This window comes from Aethina tumida, chromosome 5 (assembly GCF_024364675.1).
Source record: "Aethina tumida isolate Nest 87 chromosome 5, icAetTumi1.1, whole genome shotgun sequence".
NCBI classification, from domain to species: Eukaryota; Metazoa; Arthropoda; class Insecta; order Coleoptera; family Nitidulidae; genus Aethina; species Aethina tumida.
The window spans coordinates 22,483,663-22,505,779 of record NC_065439.1 but is presented as its reverse complement, the minus strand read 5'-3'; the positions used below and the strand labels follow the sequence as shown (position 1 = coordinate 22,505,779).

Sequence of the window (22,117 nt, the reverse complement as noted above, 5' to 3'; positions counted from 1 at the left end):
TTTTTGCGTCTATATAAAAATATTATATTTGATTAATTAATTTTATTATCTCAAACAAAATAAACAGTCCATTGTTTTATAGTAAAATTTCTCATTAAAACTCGGTTTTATTTTATCTTTATCTTTTTATGTCATCTTTGCAGTAAAATGTTCATTAGATCCTGAAATATAAAAGAATAAAACCAAGTTACACAAAGTTGCATTTTTATTCGGTTGTAAAATAAAATATTCTCTTAAATTAATCATGTTAGAATTTATAGCATGAAATGTCGAGCAACTAAAACACTCCGTATTTGATGGTATAAATGTTGTTTATATAAAAATTATTACAAAAGACCTTCGTCGTGTGACTGAAATATTGATGGACACATTAATTAAAAAACGTTGATAAGAAAAACAATTAACTCAACACTAAGAAACTGTAACAGATGTTCTGACATAACGTATTAAAAGCACTTCGATTAATATTAATAACCTAATTACTGCGTTTGAAAACAGAAATGTTACCAGTTGTCGTTCAATTTGAAACACACAATCTCCACATTTCGGACTATATCGTTTTCAATTAAAACAACACGTCCCAACAATTCAACACAACAATGTTTCAGACAAACTAGTTTGCATAACAATCGCGTAAAATTTTACGGCTACCTGCGAAAGTGACTAATTATGTTCGCCACTTCTCCATTGTTCCCGCAGGAGATACGAATGCATGCACTGCGACACGATAACAACGTGCGCCTCCAGGGACGATTTATCTTTCAAAAGCTCCCGAAAATTAATCGATCATCCATTCGTCTTCGATTGCAATTTACTTTGTTTTTAGATAACCCGTTGCTTTGCGAGTGTGAGCTGCAATGGTACAAAAACTGGTTGATGGGCCTGAAGGACAAGGACGATGAGATGATGCAGAAGAAGCGTACGGTGTGCATGATGCAGCACGAGCACCGGGAGTACAGCCTCCAGAATCTGCCGCTGGAGAAGATGAAGTGCGTCATCAAGCCTCACGACACGATTTCCAACAATGCCGACGGCAAAAACGTGTTGGTTCCGGTCGTTATGGCAATGTGTTTCTGGGCAGTGATATACAATTATCCTTAGTTATTTGTAATTAATACAAAGCAGTATAACAGTTTAGACGAGTTTTTAGGCTAGTTATTTAGATATTTTATATTTAAAGATATTTAATGAATTAGATCTTATCCTGTTTTGCATCTTAGGCATGTAACTTGCTGATAGACGTAGTTAGTTCGACTTAGCTTCTTTGCTTCATGATGTTATCTTTGTCATACATTCGTGGATTGAGTCAAATTGCAGGATTGGTCAACATGACTAGGTTTTTAATGGAAATAACCCTGCTTTAACATCTGCAAGTGATTGTGTCTCTTTTGCAATAAAAACCGGCATGTTGCCAACTGGAATATAAGCTCGGCAAATACATATCAGTAAATGTTAAGTAGACAAGGAATGCTTTGACGGATCCACCGTTCAATAGTAATCTAAATGTGTCCCATCAAATCTGAATGTCTTTTCTCTCTCTATCTCTTGGTGTTATTCAAATGATATTGTAACCTTAGACATAATAATATAGGTGTTTAAGAGTTTTAGTGAATCGTTAAGTTTGTTTACATTTATATTTTTTTAAAGGAATATCGCACACCAAATTCAAACGTAACAAATCGATAGGGACAAAAAGGCCTATACATATCAAAGGTGGATTTCAATTATCACATATCAAACGTGCCGCATTATATATTAAGGATACTTATGCAGAAGACGCCCACGTCCGGGGCTCTACGATTTTGTGAGACAGGGGAACGTTACGTTCTTGGCAAAATACTGGAGCCCCCCGATCCCAGAGGCGTTTTCTGCTAAGGGGAGTCAACATAATGCATGTTAGTGTCTAAAATTATTATATAATAATCCTTAAAACTTGTGAGCTTCACCACATATCATTAATTATAAATGTATAATTGTAAGAATTAACATTAGGATTAGGTAAATTTGTCAATGAAGCACTGTTGGGTGTTCAGCTAAATATTTGAACCGTATTAAAACAATATTCGATTTACTTCATGCAATTTCTATTTGACAGTTGCTATACACGTACCTAAATATCGTTAGAATGTTTAGTTATAGTCGAGTCAATTGAAACCCCAAAAAAATAAAAATCAACAAAAATCCCAAAAGACAAAAAACGTTTTTGAACAAGAATGCATGAAGAGCAAAACATTTCGTTGAATCCAAAAAAAAATTTTTGTGATAAAAATATAAAATTGAATATAGATTGATTAAGAAATATTGGTTATATTGGTTATATAAGCAATACTACTCACATTTCTGGCTGTACAGTCTAGTAACCTAAACATATCATGTACCCCAATGAGTCTATCAACTCAGTAGGATCACTCGTCGGGGATGTTTTTTGTAGATTTGTATTAAGAGATTGATACTATTGATAAAAAAATAGAGGATATTTTTGTGGGCACGTTTCAGGCGCACTGACCCACACGCAGTGTAGCCAGACCATTTCAAGACATATCCGGTTGAGGTGGGACGCAGCTTCGCGTTTCTATGTAAATTAACATGCAAAAAAAATCACGCAATATTTTTCTAAGATTATAGTGTCAGGTCGTTATCGCATAGAAATGCGAAGAGTCCGCCCAACCCACCCATTTTTTACAATTTACCAAATATATGTAAATGTATGTATTAACTATTATATGCACCATATCATTGACGATGGTACTTCTATGTATTCATTATTAATTAAACATGGTTGTTGTGTACTGTGTCATAATATATTCAAGTTATTATATTTAATGTTTCCGAAAATGTCATATTCTATATATGTGAAATAAAGAAATTTATGCTGACACTAATTGTTCGTTTTATTTAATTTACCACCACCAACACATGGTACAACAATAAAAACCGTTTTATCCTTTAATTACCAGAATAATATTATTTATACTTATTGCGTGGCATAATGCGTATGTAAATAAATTGTGTGACAAGTTTTATGTCACATTAATTTGGTATATTTTCATTGGAATCATTTTAAGTCCGGTTTAATTACCTATTTATTAAATAAGTTAACATTGAACAGCTAAATTTAACCTTTAATGCAGCCCAAAGAAAATTCCTTAGCCAATTCAGAAATTAAATAATAAATAAATATATATGACACCAATAAAGAAAATCAACATTTATGTAAAAATATTTATTTAAGTAAATATATATTTCCATAAAAATATTGTATAAATTTCACATGACGCAAATTAGATATCAACTCACAAAATGACCTCGAGTTTATATTAAAAAAAATATTGTGTGCTTAATTTATTTCGTCAATTATGAATCCAACAAACATTTGTTTGACCATAATCTTATAACGTTTGCAATTGAATTATTTCATAAATTACACCGGGTTAAAAGTCAACAAAACAAGTTAGATATAAAATCACATGGACCAGTGATAAAAACATTCCCACGAAAATTTTCGTTAACATCACAAGTGTGTGGTTGATTTGTAAGTACTTAAAATTTTTGGAAAGTTGTGTGGAAAGGGACAAGAATTATTCACAGATTTTGATAAAGTGTGTTGCACAGAGCACCAACTAAATCTGGGATAATATGACCCTTTTTTACCAAAATTTATTTTATTTCAGGTGCCTATGACTAAATGTGAAAAAGGACATTACTTGGAGACAACGGAAGTATACAAACTGGGTATACTTCAAAGTACTATGGCCTTTTTGACGTGTTAGTAAATTATGCAATTTTATGTTGTTTTATTTAGTTTTACAGTTTTATGTATAGGTTTTTTAGAAAACCTCCAAAATTATTTTAAATCCAGATAATTATCTTTTTTTATATATTCGGGGTAATTATTTTGCTTATTTAAAGGGTATGTCCAGTTAAAGTTAAAAAATAATTTAAATATCACTTAATGGATTTTTCAAATCTAGAAAATTTTCTTTATAGCAAGTTATATTCAGTTTAATAATTAAATTAATATTCTTAAAATATTATATTAAGATCTTAAATAATTAGTAACATAATACAAATAATCATTGATAACTTAGTATTAACAAATAAATTAATACATTGTAGTCTTAATGAGAGTTCCTTTTTGTTTCCTAGACAACTACAATAAAAATATGTCGATAATTATTAATTAATCATCAATTTAAATTTGAAATTTAAGTCTGAAAATATTATTAGTGTAAATTTGGGTATGAAAAAGTTCTTTCAGTATTTGATTCCATAAATTTTTCCATTTATTTATATATTTTTATGTAGAATTTATGTAACGTTCCAAATATTGTTTTATTTAATTTATTTCTAAAAGATTTGTAAACATTTTTGTAGAAAATATTTTTTTATAAAACATGATATAATTATCAACTGATAAACGTCCTCCTTCTTTTGATTGGTAAATAAAATAGTTATAAAATAAAATAATTAAAATTAAAGAAAATTTGAGTTTAGTTTAAAATAATGTAGAAAAAATTTAAAAAATTAATTAAATATAATACTAATTAATTAATTATTATTTAATTTAAATTTGAAATTTAAATCTGAAAACATTATCAGTGTAAATTTTGATATGAAAATATTCTTTCAGTATTTTGTATTTAGTTCCACATATTTATTATTGAATGAGTTTTTCTGTTGAATTTCTTTATGTTCAATATAACAAATGACTCTTATCCAATTTATTTTGGAGATTTTGTAAACATATTTTGGAGGAATTATTTTTGATTAATCTGTCATCATAATTCTCCATTGGATTAACATTTAGGTATCATCTAAGAAACTGAATAAATAATAATTGTGTAGTTATATAAAATAAAATAAAAATACAATTGAATTTAAAGAAAATTTGAGTTTAGTTAAAAATAATCATTTGGTAAAGTGTTATTAAAATTTGTTTAAAATAATATTATTTTTTCAAAAAGAAACTTTTTTATTCCAAATATTTATTACTTAATTTATTAATAATAATAATTAATTACTATTTTTGAAATATAATTATGGATTTAAATTTATTAAAGTAATTAAATTGTTTAGTTAAATTTATCTATTTTTATAGAGAAATATTTAGTAACATTTAGGTTTAGTTAATAATAATCAATTAATTTAAAAGCAAATTTTAAAGGTAAGTATTAATAAAAAATTTCAATACAAAAAAACTTAATTATTAAATTAACATTTAAATGTAGAAGTGAACAAATTTTATAGTACCATGAATTTAAATTCAAAAATAATTAATTTTAACTTTTATTCAACTTTAAATAGTTAATTAATAATAATTTTATTTATTAAATAGTATGTGTATGCTATGACCCTATAACTTATAGTTTCAGTCATTCAAATAATTGTTTTACTTCGCAGTAATTACAACAAACCATAATGGGTTTTTTACAAACATCAATTTTCTCCATGTTTTCTGGTACCTTACCTCAAGTAATTGCTGTCTTATCAGGTAAATAACTAACATAAAAAGAAGTAAAACACCACTAATTATTTACAACACCAGGAACATTAGTGGCTGTGTCAGATGGAATGAACTTCGGATGGACCGCTCCTGTTATTCCAATTTTACTAAGCGAGAACAGCCCCGTAAAAACAACTATTCACCAGGCTGAATTTTTAGAAACAATGCTAATGTTAGGAGCATTTGCCGGGTTACCATTTACTATATACTTCGTAGACAAGTTCGGAAGGAAAAAGTCGTTGTTGCTGGCTTCCCTGACCACTTTATGCAGCTGGACAGTGATTGGAATAGCCAATCGTATCGAGTACATTTTTGTTGCGAGATTTTTCGGGGGGATGGCCGGAGACATGGCCTTTGTTGCGGGACCCATGTACATAGGAGAAATAGCTGACCAAAAAATTAGAGGATTCCTTTCCAGTATTATTTACCTTATGATGCTCATCGGTATATTTATTATTTACGCAGTGGCTCCGTTTGTACCCTTCTACGTACCTTCAATTATTGGCGGAGGTCTTGTACTTCTAGAGCTAATCGTATTTCCATTCATGCCGGAGTCACCCTATTACCTTCTTTACAAAAATAAGCCAGAGGAAGCTAGGAAGTCCTTAATGAGATTCAGACAAAACCAAGACGTGGAAAAGGAGTTCCAAGAAATCAAAGCTGCAGTAGAGAGACAGAAAACTGAAAAAGGCCGTCCTCAAGATTTAGTACTGGTAAAAAGTAACCGAAAGGCACTAATCATTATGACAGTACTTAATGGTGCTCAACACTTCAGCAGCATTAGTGTTGTGTTAATGAACCTCCACTCAATTCTTGAAGCTGCCGGCGCTGTTTATCTACACTCCTCAACATCTGCCATTATTTTCGCCTTTATAATGTTGGTTGCAGCCACAATGTTTTCATTTTGCATAGACAAGTTTGGAAGGAAAGCACTGCTTCTATTCTCAACAACCTTGTCAGGACTGTGTCTTGTGGCAATTGCTGTATACTTTACATTAAAAAATCAAGGCATGGATGTCCTATCAGTGAGTTGGATTCCGATAGTATCAATAATGATATACGCAGCTGCATTTAAATGGGGCCTTGGAATGGTACCAATCGTCATGACTGCGGAACTGTTTCCGGCTAAAATGAAAGCTATTGGCATGACATTAGCTGATGCAATGTATGTTATATTTTCCATTGCTTCAATTCAATTGTACCAGATTTTAGTGCCGTATGGTGTGGAAGTTCCATTTTATATTTTCTCTGCATGTTGTTTTTGTACCACCATTTTCACTATGTTTGTAATACCAGAGACCAAAGGCAAAACATTGGATGAAATTCAGTTTATGCTGAAGGGAGAAAGTAAAGGAAGTAATGACAGTGTTTAATTTGTTGTATTTGTTTTTAAAATTGATTTTATCAATAAATATTTATATATTTTTATATTTTTGATTTATTTATAATCCATAAATAATACTGAACCGAACTAGTTTGAACATAAACAGTGGGTGAATTTTTAAAATCTATTCATAATTATTGGGTATTAAATACTGTATATGATGGTACTACACTTTTAGATAATCTCTGATTACAGTTTATTGACTGTACAAAAACCAAAATTATTGATAACTAATTTATAATACAAAAAATAAATAACACTATAATGAATATATTTCAACTAAATTTAAAATGGCTCTACAAATATTTATAGGTATTAAACTTTGATATAATATTCTTTTTTGCTACAGTAACGTGGTCCAATAGCAAAGTGTTTAATTCAAGATTATAAAATATATTATGCAGCATTAAGTCAAAACAATTCCAGTTTAATTTAGTAAATTTAACTAGACATAAGTTGATAATTGTAAGACTTAAACAAATTGTGTTGTGTATTATCGACAGTGTGGTTAGTAAGATATGATAGTAATAAACAGCAATACATCAGGAATTGTAAGATCTGTTTAAATGATAGTTACAATGGAGTCAAGGTCCATATTTTCCATGTTCCAAGGAACACTACCTCAGTTAATAGCTGTTATTAGTGGTAAATCATTTATTTTTAAAACACCAAGCTAATTAACTAAATTAAAATTTTAGGATCATTAGTTGCTTTATCCGATGGTATGAATTACGGATGGACAGCCCCAGTTATACCAATATTACTGGACGAAAACAGTCACATAAAGACCACGTTACACGAATGCGAATGGCTCGAGCAAATTCCCAACTTTGGGGCCATATTTGGATTGCCACTTACTATTTACCTAGTAGATAAAATTGGAAGAAAAAAGTCTCTACTTTTTGCATCATTTGGAAGCTTACTTTGTTGGATACTAATAGCTTTAGCCGATAGAATGGAGTACTTGTACATTGCCAGATTTTTTTGCGGTATGAATGGTGACATGGCTTTCGTCTCTGGTCCCATGTACATTGCTGAAGTTGCAGATCAAAAGATTAGAGGCTTTTTATCTAGTTTAATTTACCTTATGATGCTTTTTGGCATAATTACAATTTATTCAGTTACTCCTTACGTACCCTTCGTAGTGCCATCCATAATAGCAGGCGTTCTGCTCATAACTGAACTAGTTCTATTTCCATTTATGCCCGAATCGCCTTACTACTTATTATACATAGGCAAACGAGAGGAAGCTAAACGGTCCCTGGAAAAACTTAGGCCAAACAGTAATGTGGAATATGAATTAGACGAAATAGAAGCAGCAATTAAAAGACAGAAAGGCGAAAAGGGCAGGCCACAAGATCTCGTACTCGTTAAAAGCAACAGGAAAGCACTCATTATTTTAGCATTTCTAAACGGAGCTCAAAACTTCGGCAGTATCTGTGTTATGATCATGAATATGCATTTAATTCTTGAAGAAGCCGGTTCTATTTACATAGAAAACTCATTAGCAGCCATAATTTTTGCTGTTATTATGCTAAGTGCTGCAACTGTTTCTTCGTTTTTTATGGACAAGTATGGACGAAGAGTTTTATTGACCACTTCCGCAATACTTACAGGATTATGTCTGTTAGTGCTTGCCATTTATTTCACACTAAAAAATTCCGGAGTTGAAGTTTTATTTGTTAGCTGGATACCCATAGTTTCAGTTATGGCATACGCATGTGTTTTCAAATTAGGTTTAGGTATAGTTCCAATAGTTTTGACAGCTGAATTGTTCCCGGCTAAAATGAAAGCTATAGGAATGACTTTAGCTGATGCCATGTACATTATTTTTTCGATGATTTCCATTTATTTGTATCAGTGGTTGTCTCAAATTTATGGTATTCATGCACCGTTCTATTTGTTCTCGGTCAGTTGTTTTTTCACTGCATTGTTTACTATCTTGTTTATTCCCGAAACGAAAGGGAAAACTTTGGAGGAAATTCAGTTTATTTTAAAAGGAGAAATTCCTCCAAAACATATTGAGGATTTTAATACAAAAAATACAAACTAGGGTTAATATGAACTGTAATTATTAATAAATATACGGTGTCTAGTCAGTGTCTTATTAATATATTGTATTATTTAAATAATATTTAATATTATAATAAACATTTAATCTCACTCTCAATCACTGAAAATATAAATTTGAATCTATATATTTTTATAAATACTAAATATACCTAAATTAATTAAACTTTATTAAATAATGCTAAGAATAAAATAATATTTGTAAATTATTATCTAAAAATAGTTGTCCTATATTATAATTTGCATATAATTTGATTATATAATTTACAGTAATTAAACAATAATTTTTAAAAACTATACATAATTTTTGGACATTAAATAATGTAAAACTTATGGTACAAGCATATTAAGATAATGTTAGATTACACTTTATCGATTGTTAAAAATCAAAAACTATCGATAAAGAATTATAATGTCAAAGAATAAATAAAAGTGTAATGAACATATATGTCAACTAAATTTAAAATGGCTGTACAAATATTTTTAGATACAATCATTTGAAGTTAATCTAAGATTATGGTTTATAGACTGAATTAAAAATTGTTAGAAATGTTAAATAATTAAGTTAGTTTTTTCCGCTGGAGTTACGTGGTCCAATAGCAAAGTGTTTAATTCAAGATTATAAAGTATATTATGCAGCATTGAGTTGAAACAATTCCATTTTAATTTAGTAAATTTAAATAGACATGTGTTGATAATTGTAAGACTTAAACAAATTGTGTTGAGTGTTATCGACACAGTGATTCGTAAGATATGATCGAAGTCTTTTAAAATTTGTGCTATTTATATAAGGGTATGTACATTTTATTAACTTTAATTATTAATTTAACACAAATTACTAGAATAATTATATTTAAAAATTTTGGATGAACCTCTAATAATCAATATTGAATATTTAAAAATGACCATTACTTATTGATAAACAATAATATTCTTCATTTCATTGGTAATCTCCGCCTCAGCATGACATTATCGTGCTAAAATAAAATATATTTTAAAGAAATTGTTTATTATAAATGCTCAAACTTATTTTTAATGACACTGAAATATTTATTTTTGAACACGTTATTTTTAGTAAATTGGTACCAAGTTGTTTCAACTTAAAATCAGATAAAAATCAGTTTGTTAAACAGCAGTACTTCAGAAATTGTTAGATATGTTTAAACGTTAGTTTTTATTTCAGAAATTGATAACTTACAATGAAGTCACAGTCCATATTTTCCATGTTCCAAGGAACATTACCTCAACTAATAGCGGTTCTTAGTGGTAAATAATTTATTTTTAAAACACCGAGCAAATTAACCAAGTTAAAATTTTAGGAACATTAGTTGCTGTATCCGATGGTATGAACTATGGATGGACATCACCAGTTATACCAATCCTACTGGGCGAAAATAGTCACATAAAGACCACATTGCACGAATGTGAATGGCTCGAACATATCCTCAACATTGGGGCGTTTTCTGGATTGCCGGTTACCATTTACCTGGTAGACAAAATCGGGAGGAAAAAGTCTCTACTTCTGGCTTCATTTTCCAGCTTACTTTGTTGGATCATAATAGCTTTAGCTAATAGAATGGAGTACTTTTATGTTGCCAGATTTTTTTGTGGCATGAGTGGTGACATGGCTTTCGTTTCTGGTCCCATGTACATTGCTGAAATTGCTGATCATAAGATTAGAGGCTTTTTATCTAGTTTAATTTACCTTATGATGCTATTCGGCATAACTACGATTTATTCTATTACTCCTTACGTACCCTTCGTAGTGCCATCTATTCTAGCTGGCATTCTGCTCATAATTGAACTGATTATATTTCCATTTATGCCTGAGTCCCCTTATTATTTATTGTATATAGGCAAACGAGAAGAAGCTAAAAAATCACTGGAAAAGTTTAGGCCAAACGGTAATGTGGAACAGGAACTAGACGAAATAGCAGCAGCAATTAAAAGACAAAAGAGCGAAAAAGGCCGACCTCAAGACCTCATTCTCGTTAAAAGTAACAGAAAAGCCCTAATCATTCTAGCTATCCTAAACGGAGCTCAACACTTCAGTAGCATCAGTGTTATGATTATGAATGTGCATTTAATTCTTGAAGCAGCCGGTTCTATTTACATAGAAAAATCATTGGCAGCCATAATTTTTGCTGTTATTATGCTAAGTGCTGCTACCGTTTCTTCGTTTTTCATGGACAAGTATGGACGAAAAGTTTTATTGATTACTTCTTCAATTCTTACGGGATTATGTTTGTTGGCACTATCCATTTATTTCACGCTAAAAAATTCCGGAGTTGATGTTTTATTTGTTAGTTGGATACCCATAGTTTCAGTTATGGTGTACGCATGTGTTTTCAAATTAGGTTTAGGTATGGTTCCAATTGTTTTAACAGCTGAATTATTCCCAGCTAAAATGAAAGCCATGGGAATGACATTAGCTGATGCCATGTACGTTATTTTTTCAATGATTTCTATTTATTTGTATCAATGGCTGTCTCAATCTTATGGAATTCATGTGCCGTTCTATTTGTTCTCGGCCAGTTGTTTTTTCACAGCAATGTTTACTGTCTTGTTTATTCCCGAAACAAAAGGGAAAACTTTGGAGGAAATTCAGTTTATTTTAAAGGGAGAAATTCATCCAAAAGATATTGAAGATTTTGACACGAAAAGTGTAAGCTAAGATTAATATGAACTTTAATTGTTAATAAATATACATTGTATAATGAGTGTTTCATTAATATGATGAAGTATCTAAATAATACTTAATATCAAGTATTAATACTAATAATAAAGCTTTTATTCTTACTCTAACTTACTCAAGATATTTGAACAGCTCTTATTTTTATGAAAAATAAATATACAAAAATCAGTCAATTAAACTTTAATAGATGAAGCTAAGAATAAAATAATATTTTTATATCCTTACATAAAAACTGTGAAATAATTTGAGAATTAGAATGAATCTTCTAATTCTTCTAAATTATATACCATATAATAAATTGAAGATATCAGCTCAATATAAAGAATAATATAGGCAAATGTAACCTGAGTTGCCTATATGTTGATGTAACAGTGTAAATTTAACTAACTTACCTAGTCATAAATATATTTGTATTTGTTTATATTATGTACTTAGGATAGGTTAAATAAATTATTACTACTATAGTTTCATATATTTTTTAATAAGAATAACAACAGAATGTTCTTGTTAGATATTATTACTTCAATACGTGGTTGGATGGATGGTATTTGAATATTGAAAATTTGAATTATCAAACAATAATTTCCTATTAAAGTAATATCACATTTAAATAGCAATATTTTATCTAATACTATTAGGTATTATGCTAATATTTCGAATACAAAAATACATTATAAAAATAAATCTTTCTCTCCTTCATTTTCTACATCTTTTCTTGGTGGTGGTTTTTCTCCTTTTAATATAAACTGAATCTCATCCAATGTTTTACCTTTAGTTTCTGGTATCACAAACGCCGTAAAACAAGCAGTGGCAAAACAAGATGCAGAAAAAATATAAAAAGGCACATGTATTCCATAACTGTCAGAAATCAATTGATAAAGTTCAATAGATATAATGGCGAATATTACATACATGGCATCGGCCAAAGTCATTCCAATCGCCTTCATTTTCGTAGGAAACAGCTCTGCTGTCATTACTATAGGAACCATTCCTAAGCCAAGTTTAAAAGATGCTGCATAAATCATTATACAGACAATGGGAATCCAACTTACAGGTAAAACATCCACTCCTTGGTACTTCAAGTTAAAGTAAATGGCAATAACCAACAGGCAACAACCGGTTAAAAGGCTGGATGTAGTAAGCAAAACTTTCCTTCCGAACTTATCAATGGAGAATGACGCAGTCGTGGCGGCGCAAAACATTATAATCGAGAATATTATTGCTGCCAAACTGGACGAAAGATAAACAGTGCCAGCTGCTTCTAAAATTAAGTGGAGATTCATAAGTATTACGCTAATACTGCTAAAGTGCTGAGACCCGTTTAATACAGTCATGATTAATAACGCCTTACGGTTACTGTCAACCATAATGAGATCCTTTGGATTGCCTCTTTCACTCCTTTGTCTTTTCACAGCCGCCGAAATGTCCTCGAACTCCTTTTCGATGTTTTCCGTTTGTCTGAATCTAATCAGAGCTTTTTTGGCATCTTCCGGACGATCTTTGTACAGCAAGTAGTAAGGGGATTCCGGCATGAACGGGAATACAATCAACTCGACGAGCACCAAAGCCCCACCTATAATGCACGGAACGTAGAAAGCTGTAAACGGTGCCACGGTGTAAATCAAAAATATGCCAATTAACATCATCAGGTAGATAATACTGGAAAGGAACCCCCTAATTTTTTGATCGGCTATTTCAGCGATGTACATGGGAGCGGCCACGAAGGCCATATCGCCGGCCATCCCGCTGAAGAATCTTGCCGCATATATGTACTCGATTCGGTTGGCTACGCCTATGACGGTCCAGCATATCAAAGTGGTTAAGGAAGAGAGAAGTAGGGAGTATTTCCTTCCGATCTTGTCGACGAAATAGATGGTGGTGGGTAAACCTGAGAAAGCACCCAACATCAACATGGTTTCCAGCCATTCCGCTTGGTGTTTTGTCGTTTTGACGGGGCTGTCTTCGCTCAGAAGTATCGGGATTACGGGTGCGGTCCACCCGTAGTGCATGCCATCGGATATTGCTGCCAAGGTGCCTGTAGGAAAAAACAATATGATACAATTTATTTCACAAGATAAGACTACGTTTATGATACATTCTTACAATCAGTCAAAACAAAAACATGGTTAATTATATTACTAAAGTATGTGTACACCGAATAAATAAGTTTCAACATTTATCCAGATATTTTAACACTCTGTATGTTAATAAAAATATATTTTATAATAAAATCAACTATTAGATAAATATTATAGAAAGAATAACATTTTAATTAACTTGAGATCTCCAAACGAATTGCACATTATATAATTTAATTGTTTAATAAAAATGTGGTTTTAATTATAAATAATTAGTTAGAGTTAAATCCGGGAAACCGCTAGTTTTTAAAATTGCAATGCGTGTTTCATCGCGTGACATTTTACTATTGATTAAAGAGTGTGGCATTACAGACTCGTGTCAATTGAGCTAAATGATTCAATTGATTGATGTGATATATCAGAATTATCTATATTTAGACTGATTTTATTAATATATTTTGAAAATAAAAATATGTTAGTTTAATTGCCAATAAATTTTTATTGATAATTTTACTACAAAAATATAAATGTATTTATATTCAAGTACATAAATTAGTGGTATAACATGAAATAATTTTAGGACAATTAAGCACCATTTGTCATTTAATTAAAAACGGTCGCTAGTTAATTAAGGAATTCTAATGAATTCTTTTTATTTCATAGATTCAAATTATTACTATTAAAAACTTTTTAAAAATCATTAAAGGAAATTTTAATTTAAATAAATAAATTTCACATATTATTTATTTTATCTCACCGGTAATTGCTGCTAATAACTGGGTGCTTGTATCATCAAACATTGTAATGAAATTATACATTCCGAATTAGAAAAAAAAGTTCCAATAAACGTTTAAAAAAGTCGTGTGTATTAATATGTGATAACAGTTTAATAATTCATTGTTTCATTTTAATGGTAATTTAAATGATTTCACTTTATATGGCGAACAATAAGCAATTTGCATTAATTTGTTATGCAAAATAATTAATATTGAAAATTTTTTGTGTGCCCAATGAAATTCTTACCAGTAACAGCTGCCAAAACTTGTGTAGAAGTCCCGTCGAAAATGTTCCCAATGTTCCCCATAATTCCCTTAATTTATTGAGCTTGCTTGCCAAAATTATCTTTCATATCACAGACGAATATCGATTTACGTTAAGCCTTACGATGACTACGAAACAACTGAAGCATTTTATACTGTTAGTGTTTCGGAGTGTTTTAACAATTAAACCGATTGTTGAGCTATTTAATTGGAATTCCTGAAAGTCTGATAAGTGAAAATTGACTGATTAAATTGACACATTGTTCTTGTTTTAATACGTTATTATTTCTTAATGTTTTTTTTACAATTGTTTGTATTTCAATATCATAACCCCCGTTTGATTATATGCAAAATATAATAAAAATATTACACATAATATTTAACGTAGCTTACCGGTTACAGCTGCTAGCAATTGTGGAAAAGTCCCTTGGAATATGTTGCCAACACTCCCCATCGCAATAAATTAACTAGAAACCCTCTACAAATAGCAAACTCATACTTAACGGACGCAACTGATCAATTTCCACTTGTTGCTCTGTAAATAGGAATCGGACATTTGCCACAGGCGTAGCGCGAGCAACGATCACAAAAGCAGAGGTGGGTTTAACATAGTTCAGAAATTTGGCGCCGATTTATCTACCAATACGTGAGCGAAATTTTTGCCAAGTTAACTAGCTCCACGTTGCTACACGCTTATTACTTGTAGTATTAATAGATCGAACATATTTGACGGCATATTCGGTATTAATTAGTTATTGTACTCGTACACGACCACAGGATGTTAACGTTTAAACAAATATGTGTTATCTATCGAATAATGGTTTTTGTTAATTCCAAGGTTGTGCACAAGTCGGCACTTAAAGATATTCATTTTACAATGTGTTTCCTGAATACATTTGAATTTCTAAAATGGTCACTTATTTATTTAGAATTTTTTTTTGATGTATAAAAAATGTTAATAGGAAATCTTCCTAATAAATAATATGTTGTCAACAAAATATAAAAAACAACACTATTGTTACGATGTGGTGTAAGTAAACACTTAAAATTTTGCGGTCAGCAATAATAACAGAAAACTCAGCACACACTGTGCAATGTTACGCAACTACTTGTGGAAGATAAACCGATTTCATCTATTGAACTAGCTGATATAAACATAAAAAAATCCAATTGGTTTGTAACAACATTCAATCAGTCTAATTACGCTTCATCAAATCATTTTCGTTTATTAGTACGAATCAAGATACAAATCATACTTACCTATACACTTCTAGGAAAAAAATAATTTATTATTATTATTATGTTTTTGGAATATATGTAAACATATTAAATAATATCAGTTATAATCTAGTTGAATATATCTGCTAAAAATGTTTTGTATAAATATTTTTTTATCTTCTACATATCATTTAAAAATGTACTTTATAAAAAAAGTAATTCACTAAAATTGATAAAATCTTCCCGATAAATTATTCCTTTATAAATGGGGAATGGCGTTTCTTCTTTAAGAATTTATTAAATCTCATCCAACATTTTACCCATAGTTTCAGGGTTGAAAAAGTACTTAAAAGTATCTATGGTAACGCAAGAACAAACGAACAAATAGAACCGAAGGTGTCCTCCAACCATTGGTAAATAATTAGAGAAACAATAACTCAAGTAATGTGATTAATATCAGAAAGTCTGGTGTAAGAACTATAGGAACGTTCATTACTGTATTCTTCAGATAAGAGAACGTTACAATGGTAAAAAGAAATAGCCCAGTTAAGATACTTGAGTTTTCTTCTCAAATTTGTCTATGAACAACGTTACAGTAACTGGAATGTGTGAGGTACACTAAACCAGCAGCAGCAAGGATTTAGTAAACATCGTCTCCCTAATTTCTCCAAATTCCTTATCCACATCCTTGTTTCCCTTAACTCTTTTTGAACCAACAATAATTAAAATATAATTTATCATAGACTGTCCAATTTTATGCAACAACTTATAAGAGATAAATCAATGTCGTTTGTTGGAATAACTGAGACAAATATAAACTATCCATTGCCTATGTAATAACATTCAATCAACCTAATTACACTTCATCAAATCATTTACGTTTATTAATATGAATCAAGAAACAAAACAAACTTACCTACACATTTAATAATATAAGCGTAGAGCAAATTAAAAAACTCTTGTAGTAAAAAAATAATTTATCACAACAATTTTATAATTTCAGTAATAAACTGATAGTAATCTTATCTAAAAAATATCAGGTATTATCTAATTGACTTCACCTGCTTAGTTTTGTATAAATATTTCTTTATCTTCTATATATCTTTTAATGAAATTAAATAATAAAAATAGTCTTTATAATCAACACTAAAATTAATAAAATCACTTCTCGATAAATTGCTCCTTTCAACTTTGTCATAAGATAATCCGGTAATTAAATAATGTAATTTGGTCATAGCATAACTTTTTTATACAAAATTTTTAAATGCAGAAATTTCAAAAAATAGATGTTTTGAATTTGCTAGTCCCAGTCCCTGAAATTCAGTGCGGGGTCAAGCTACACTCCCCTATTTCAAAAATAAAAAAACGGGTTCGAGTTGGAGTTCAAAATTTTTACCTTTGGGCCGAAATTAGCACATAAAGAGCCCACATTAATTTTATATTGAATGAAAAAAAAAAAAAATTAAAATTAATATAGAATAAGTGAAGTAATATTTAGTTATTATAGTATTTATTTAAATTGACAAAAAATTTTAAAGAATTATAAAAAATAAATTATGTAAAATTTAAAAAAATGTAAAAACTTTGTTCATTATATAAATATAGTAAAGATAAAAATAAATAAAAAATATAGAATTTGTATGAAACCACATTAATTAGAGAAAATTCAATTTGTTTCAAAATTTTATTAAACAATTATTTACTTTTTTAATTAAATGTATGAATAAAATCAAGAAATTAACATAAACATAAAATTATAGAGGTGATCTGATTCATCAAATCATATACGTTTATTAGTATGAATCAAGTCACAAAATATACTTACCTGCATTTTTAATATAATATCAACCTAAAACAAAGAAAAAAGTAGTTCTAGTAAAAAAATAATTTATTACAACAATTTTATAATTTCAGTAATAAACTGAATGATACAATTCATTCTTGGAAGAAAAGTAAACATATCTAATAATATCAGTTATAATCCAATTAAGTTCATCTGCTTTGTTTTATATAAATATTTCTTTATCTCTTATATAACACTTAGCGAAATTAAATTATAAAAATAGTCTTTATAATTAACACATACTCTAAAATTGATCACTTCTCTATAAATTGTTCCTTTTCAGCTTGGGTGGCACTACTTCTTGGTGGTGGAGTTTCCCCTTTAAGAATATATTGAATCTCATCCAACGTTTTACCCTTAGTTTCGGGAATGAAAAAGTACGTAAAGATCGCCGTGATGAAACACGAACAAGCGAACAAATAGAACGGTACGTGCATACCGAAGGTGTTCTCCAACCATTGGTAAATACTTAAGGAAACAATAGCCCAAATAATGTAATTAATATCAGCAAGAGTCATACCAAGTGCTTTAACATTGGTAGGGAACAGCTCTGCAGTAAGTACTATAGGAACCATACCTAAACCAGACTTGAAACAAATTGCGTAAGCCATCACAGTTACAACAGGTATCCAACTAATCGCATCTACGTTCATGCCTGTATTCTTCAAATAAAAGTACGTCGCAATGGTAAACAGGCACAGCCCAGTTAAAATACTTGAGTTTATAATTAAGGCTTTCCTTCCGAATTTGTCTATGAACAACGATGCAGTAACTGCTGAGATCAACATCATGAAAGAGAACATAATGGCGGCAGTGGAATGTGCGATGTACACTGAACCGGCAGCTGCAAGGATTGAATGAAGGTTCATCAACATCACACTAATACTGCTGAAGTGCTGAGCGGCATTAAGTACACTCATTATCATTAAAGCTTTTCTGTTACTACTGACTAGAATAATATCTTGTGGTCGTCCCTTCACTGCTCTTTCTCTTATCATCGCATCCCTAATTTCCTCGAATTCCTTATCCACGTCCTCGTTTTCCCTGAGTCTTTTCAACGCATTTTTCGCGTCTTCCTCTCTGTTTCTGTACAGTAAATAATACGGGGATTCCGGCATGAATGGGAAGATTATCAGTTCGAGGAGCACGAACGTGCCTCCAATTAAGCAAGGCACGTACAAAGGTGTGAACGGTACGACGCAGTACGTAATAATGATGCCCGACAGCATCATGAGGTATATAACACTGGACAAAAACCCTCTGATCTTCTGATCGGCTATTTCGGCTATATACATGGGGGCGGAAACGAAAGCCATGTCACCGGCGATTCCGCTCAGGAACCTGGCGACGAATATCATTTCGATCTTCGAAGCTATCCCGATCAGGAACCAAGAGGAAAGGGCCAGAGCTGAGGCAACCAGTAGAGATCCTTTTCTTCCGATGCGATCGGCCAGCAAGATGGTTATGGGCAGACCCAAACAGGCTCCCAGCATCAGAATTTGCTCCAGCCATTCCGCCTGTTTGTGCGTCGTTTTGATCGGGCTGTCTTCTCTCAGGAGCCGTTCGGCGGCCGGCGCCGTCCAGCCGTAGTGCATGCCATCGGATATTGCGAATATTGTCCCTAAAATTTCAAAAATTTGAGCAAATTATAATGTTGTGTGTGTTTAACTAAATATTTTAGGTGAAGCTATTTTAAGGTATTGCCTTATATAATATATTCAGGTGATAATGTGCAATAAATAAGTGAAATGCACTGTTTTAAATAAATTTTAATGAATTGTAATATGTTATAAATCATTTCATACAATGAGACCTATGCAAATTTATCCAAAACCTTAACATAATAATTGTTTTATAAGCCAATAAATTACAGTCTCCCATTCAATTAGATACTACTTACATTTACCTTTTGTTTTTAAACTGTTAGTACCACTTCAGCGAAAAATTTTATATTACAATTATTAAAAAATTAGAACTTTTCAGAATCTCAAATTATATATTGAAAGTTTTTACAGCAATTTTTACAACAATATTAAGATTATTTGTTTTTTACTTATATAAATAAGTTTAAAAACGTGAACAATTTTTCTCTGTCATAGCACCACCACCACCAATGATGCAATAAAATAATTAATATAATTCAATTAGTAATTTTAAAATTAAAGTTATTTTATCATCTATTGTATTGATTATAACTAGACATATGGGATTATTGTTACTATTTATCCAGATAAGATAAACAATTCGCAACATTCATTGAATTTAATCAGTTGTAGATCTCTATTAATTATAATTTCAATTTAGGTTTGTTGAAAACACTTGAATATATTACCAAATTATTATTTTAATAATTAATTCAAGTAACCTTAAACTTATCTGGTTCATTAAACCAAGGGAATTTAATTTTAATTTATATTCCCCTGAAGCACCAGTCTAAATATTCTGATACAAATTTTCATGAATTTAATTATTCAACCATTTTTTTAAATTAATTCAACTAAATTATTGACTGTCACTGCTTCAATTTCTTGTAATTTTGTTTTGTTTCACTTACCTGTAAATACAGCGATGCATTGTTTCTTTGTCCCTTTGAATTTGTCCAGGAAACTCATCTTCACTAAACCACTACCACAGTAAACTATCACAGCTGATCGTATCGAAAGAGTTGCTACATCTAATAAAATCTAGATCGTTGACAATTTATCAGTGTGCATGTTAATTGATTAAAATTACTTAAATCATTACGTAGTCTTGATCAAATCATCAATAGATAAGCATTCACTTTGTTGCTGGCCGTTTTCTAGTAACCATCGGCTTCAAGGCTCGCGTTTAATTCAATGTTGGTCTGTATCCAACCGAGTGTATATTTCTTTTTAATTACATCGATATTACGTCCGAACGGGAGGTAATTACTGGATGGTTCTACTGGTTGCCTTCGAGTATGAAATTTCGAACTGAACTCTTTGTTGCATATAGGTGGGTTTTTATATCCACCTCCGGGGAGATACAGGGGTGGAAATACGATACAAACAGTGACCAGGTAGAAAGGATAACTGCTGTTGTATAGAAAAAAAATGATTTGGGGAGACTGAGATTAGGTACGCTTTGTGTGCTCATGTCTGAACCAGTCTAAACCCATTATGACTTCTATTACATTGTATTTATCTAAATTTTAATCGTAAATATAGATAGATAAATTGTATATTGTTGTGCAAAAGTGATATAAATAGGTCTTTTTTATTTTTTTTAATAAGTAAATGATGATTTAATCAAACTTACTTTAATAATTTTAATTTAACACTAAACAACATTAATCACAAAAACTTACAACAAAAAATTATTGGACGTAACAACTTTCACGACGTTTTCACTAAACTGTACTGAACACCCACATCATTCCTTTTTACAACTGTTGTAATCCTAGTAAAGTACGATTAACGATTAACAGTTAATCTAGAACACGTATTTTGTATGTGAAGGTCAGATTTAGTGAAGTTGTTAATTTTTGTCCACAACTCTGTGTTTTTTAAGCCTTGTGGTATATCGTAAATTACTGGAAATTGTGTATATCATAAATCATGAGCACATGTATTGCTTATTATGCATACTTGGCGTTAAAGATTACAAATTAATTAATTATTTGGTAATTTTCCATCAAAAACTTGTCACAAAAAATTGTCATTTTTGTGTTTGTGGTCTGCGTGAGGTAAGGTTGACTTTAAAATCAACGTGTCATATCGATGTTTAAGGAGCCAGACAAAATCTTTTATTACAAATTAAACATAAGTAATATAAAGTGCAGTTATATTTGTGCCACATCTTGGTCATGATCAGCTTGACCTTGGCAACTTATATAATTATAAAAAATGTTTCTTCTTCCAATATTTTATTCATATTTATTAATAATAAGTCATTGAACTTTGAGTAGAATTAAAACTTAATTAAAAAACAATTAAAATTATACGACATTATATTTTTTATTGCATTTACAAAATTAAGTTTCTTTATACTTTTTTCTCAATTATAAATAAAATTGTCGAAATCCGTCGTTTAAATGACGGAATTTACTTTGTTGAAATGGTTTAATGACACCATAATGAGTTATTTTTTTGTTATTACAGATAATTGTACATACATACGTCAACCATAATTTCGTATCCTTGTGAAATAAAAAAAATGTTTTAAGTTTAATAAAAGGTTTCAAAAACTTTTTATTTCCAGTTACCGGTAATTGTTTAGAATCACTGCTCCACCTATTTTCAGCCATTCAGCCAAAACTGTCGACA

At 30.4% G+C, this 22,117-nt stretch overlaps 5 protein-coding genes across 12 annotated transcripts in view; 3 read left to right on the top strand and 2 right to left on the bottom strand.

Annotated features, from left to right (window-relative positions):
- The window catches only part of LOC109599128 (slit homolog 3 protein), a 69,789-nt gene extending 66,907 nt beyond the window's left edge, over positions 1–2,882 (top strand). For both annotated transcript variants that reach the window (XM_020015068.2, XM_020015067.2), the window contains exon 9: positions 827–2,882. In XM_020015068.2, coding sequence (XP_019870627.1) covers positions 827–1,101 — 275 coding nt within the window. In that variant the 3' untranslated portion in view covers positions 1,102–2,882. The remainder of the gene's footprint in view (positions 1–826) is intronic.
- Positions 2,883–3,311: 429 nt separating this feature from the next.
- On the top strand, positions 3,312–6,931 carry LOC109599101 (facilitated trehalose transporter Tret1-like). 2 transcript variants are annotated; one of them, XM_049968320.1, is made up of 4 exons: positions 3,312–3,532; positions 3,672–3,765; positions 5,401–5,491; positions 5,546–6,931. In XM_049968320.1, exons 3-4 carry the CDS (start codon positions 5,419–5,421, stop codon positions 6,874–6,876), a joined length of 1,404 nt encoding a protein of 467 aa, XP_049824277.1. In that variant the 5' UTR covers positions 3,312–3,532; positions 3,672–3,765; positions 5,401–5,418; the 3' UTR covers positions 6,877–6,931. The 2 variants fall into 2 exon arrangements, with proteins under 2 accessions (XP_049824277.1, XP_019870603.1); XM_020015044.2 differs by having other exon boundaries at positions 3,312–3,765.
- A 429-nt stretch (positions 6,932–7,360) lies between these two features.
- On the top strand, positions 7,361–11,674 carry LOC109599102 (facilitated trehalose transporter Tret1). Of its 2 annotated transcripts, none has more exons than XM_049967812.1 (3): positions 7,361–7,532; positions 7,586–8,629; positions 11,321–11,674. In XM_049967812.1, exons 1-3 carry the CDS (start codon positions 7,454–7,456, stop codon positions 11,629–11,631), a joined length of 1,434 nt encoding a protein of 477 aa, XP_049823769.1. In that variant the 5' UTR covers positions 7,361–7,453; the 3' UTR covers positions 11,632–11,674. The 2 variants fall into 2 exon arrangements, with proteins under 2 accessions (XP_049823769.1, XP_019870604.1); XM_020015045.2 differs by lacking the exons at positions 7,361–7,532; positions 7,586–8,629 and adding exons at positions 9,580–9,750; positions 10,141–10,223 and having other exon boundaries at positions 10,277–11,674.
- A 438-nt stretch (positions 11,675–12,112) lies between these two features.
- LOC109599129 (facilitated trehalose transporter Tret1) lies at positions 12,113–15,567 on the bottom strand. Of its 3 annotated transcripts, XM_020015074.2 has the most exons (3): positions 15,164–15,567; positions 12,705–13,687; positions 12,446–12,643 (listed from the first exon to the last, which is right to left on the bottom strand). In XM_020015074.2, the coding sequence occupies exons 1-3, from the start codon at positions 15,222–15,224 to the stop codon at positions 12,629–12,631; spliced, it is 1,059 nt and encodes a 352-aa protein (XP_019870633.1). In that variant the 5' UTR covers positions 15,225–15,567; the 3' UTR covers positions 12,446–12,628. The 3 variants fall into 3 exon arrangements, with proteins under 3 accessions (XP_019870631.1, XP_019870632.1, XP_019870633.1); XM_020015072.2 differs by having other exon boundaries at positions 12,113–13,687; positions 15,164–15,560; XM_020015073.2 differs by lacking the exon at positions 15,164–15,567 and adding an exon at positions 14,754–15,145 and having other exon boundaries at positions 12,113–13,687.
- Positions 15,568–17,858: 2,291 nt separating this feature from the next.
- Positions 17,859–21,343, bottom strand: LOC109599130 (facilitated trehalose transporter Tret1). Of its 3 annotated transcripts, none has more exons than XM_020015075.2 (3): positions 21,160–21,343; positions 20,386–20,515; positions 17,859–19,452 (listed from the first exon to the last, which is right to left on the bottom strand). In XM_020015075.2, exons 2-3 carry the CDS (start codon positions 20,441–20,443, stop codon positions 18,086–18,088), a joined length of 1,425 nt encoding a protein of 474 aa, XP_019870634.2. In that variant the 5' UTR covers positions 20,444–20,515; positions 21,160–21,343; the 3' UTR covers positions 17,859–18,085. The 3 variants fall into 3 exon arrangements, with proteins under 3 accessions (XP_019870634.2, XP_019870635.2, XP_049824012.1); XM_020015076.2 differs by having other exon boundaries at positions 20,386–20,505; XM_049968055.1 differs by having other exon boundaries at positions 20,386–21,343.
- Positions 21,344–22,117: the final 774 nt, after the last annotated feature.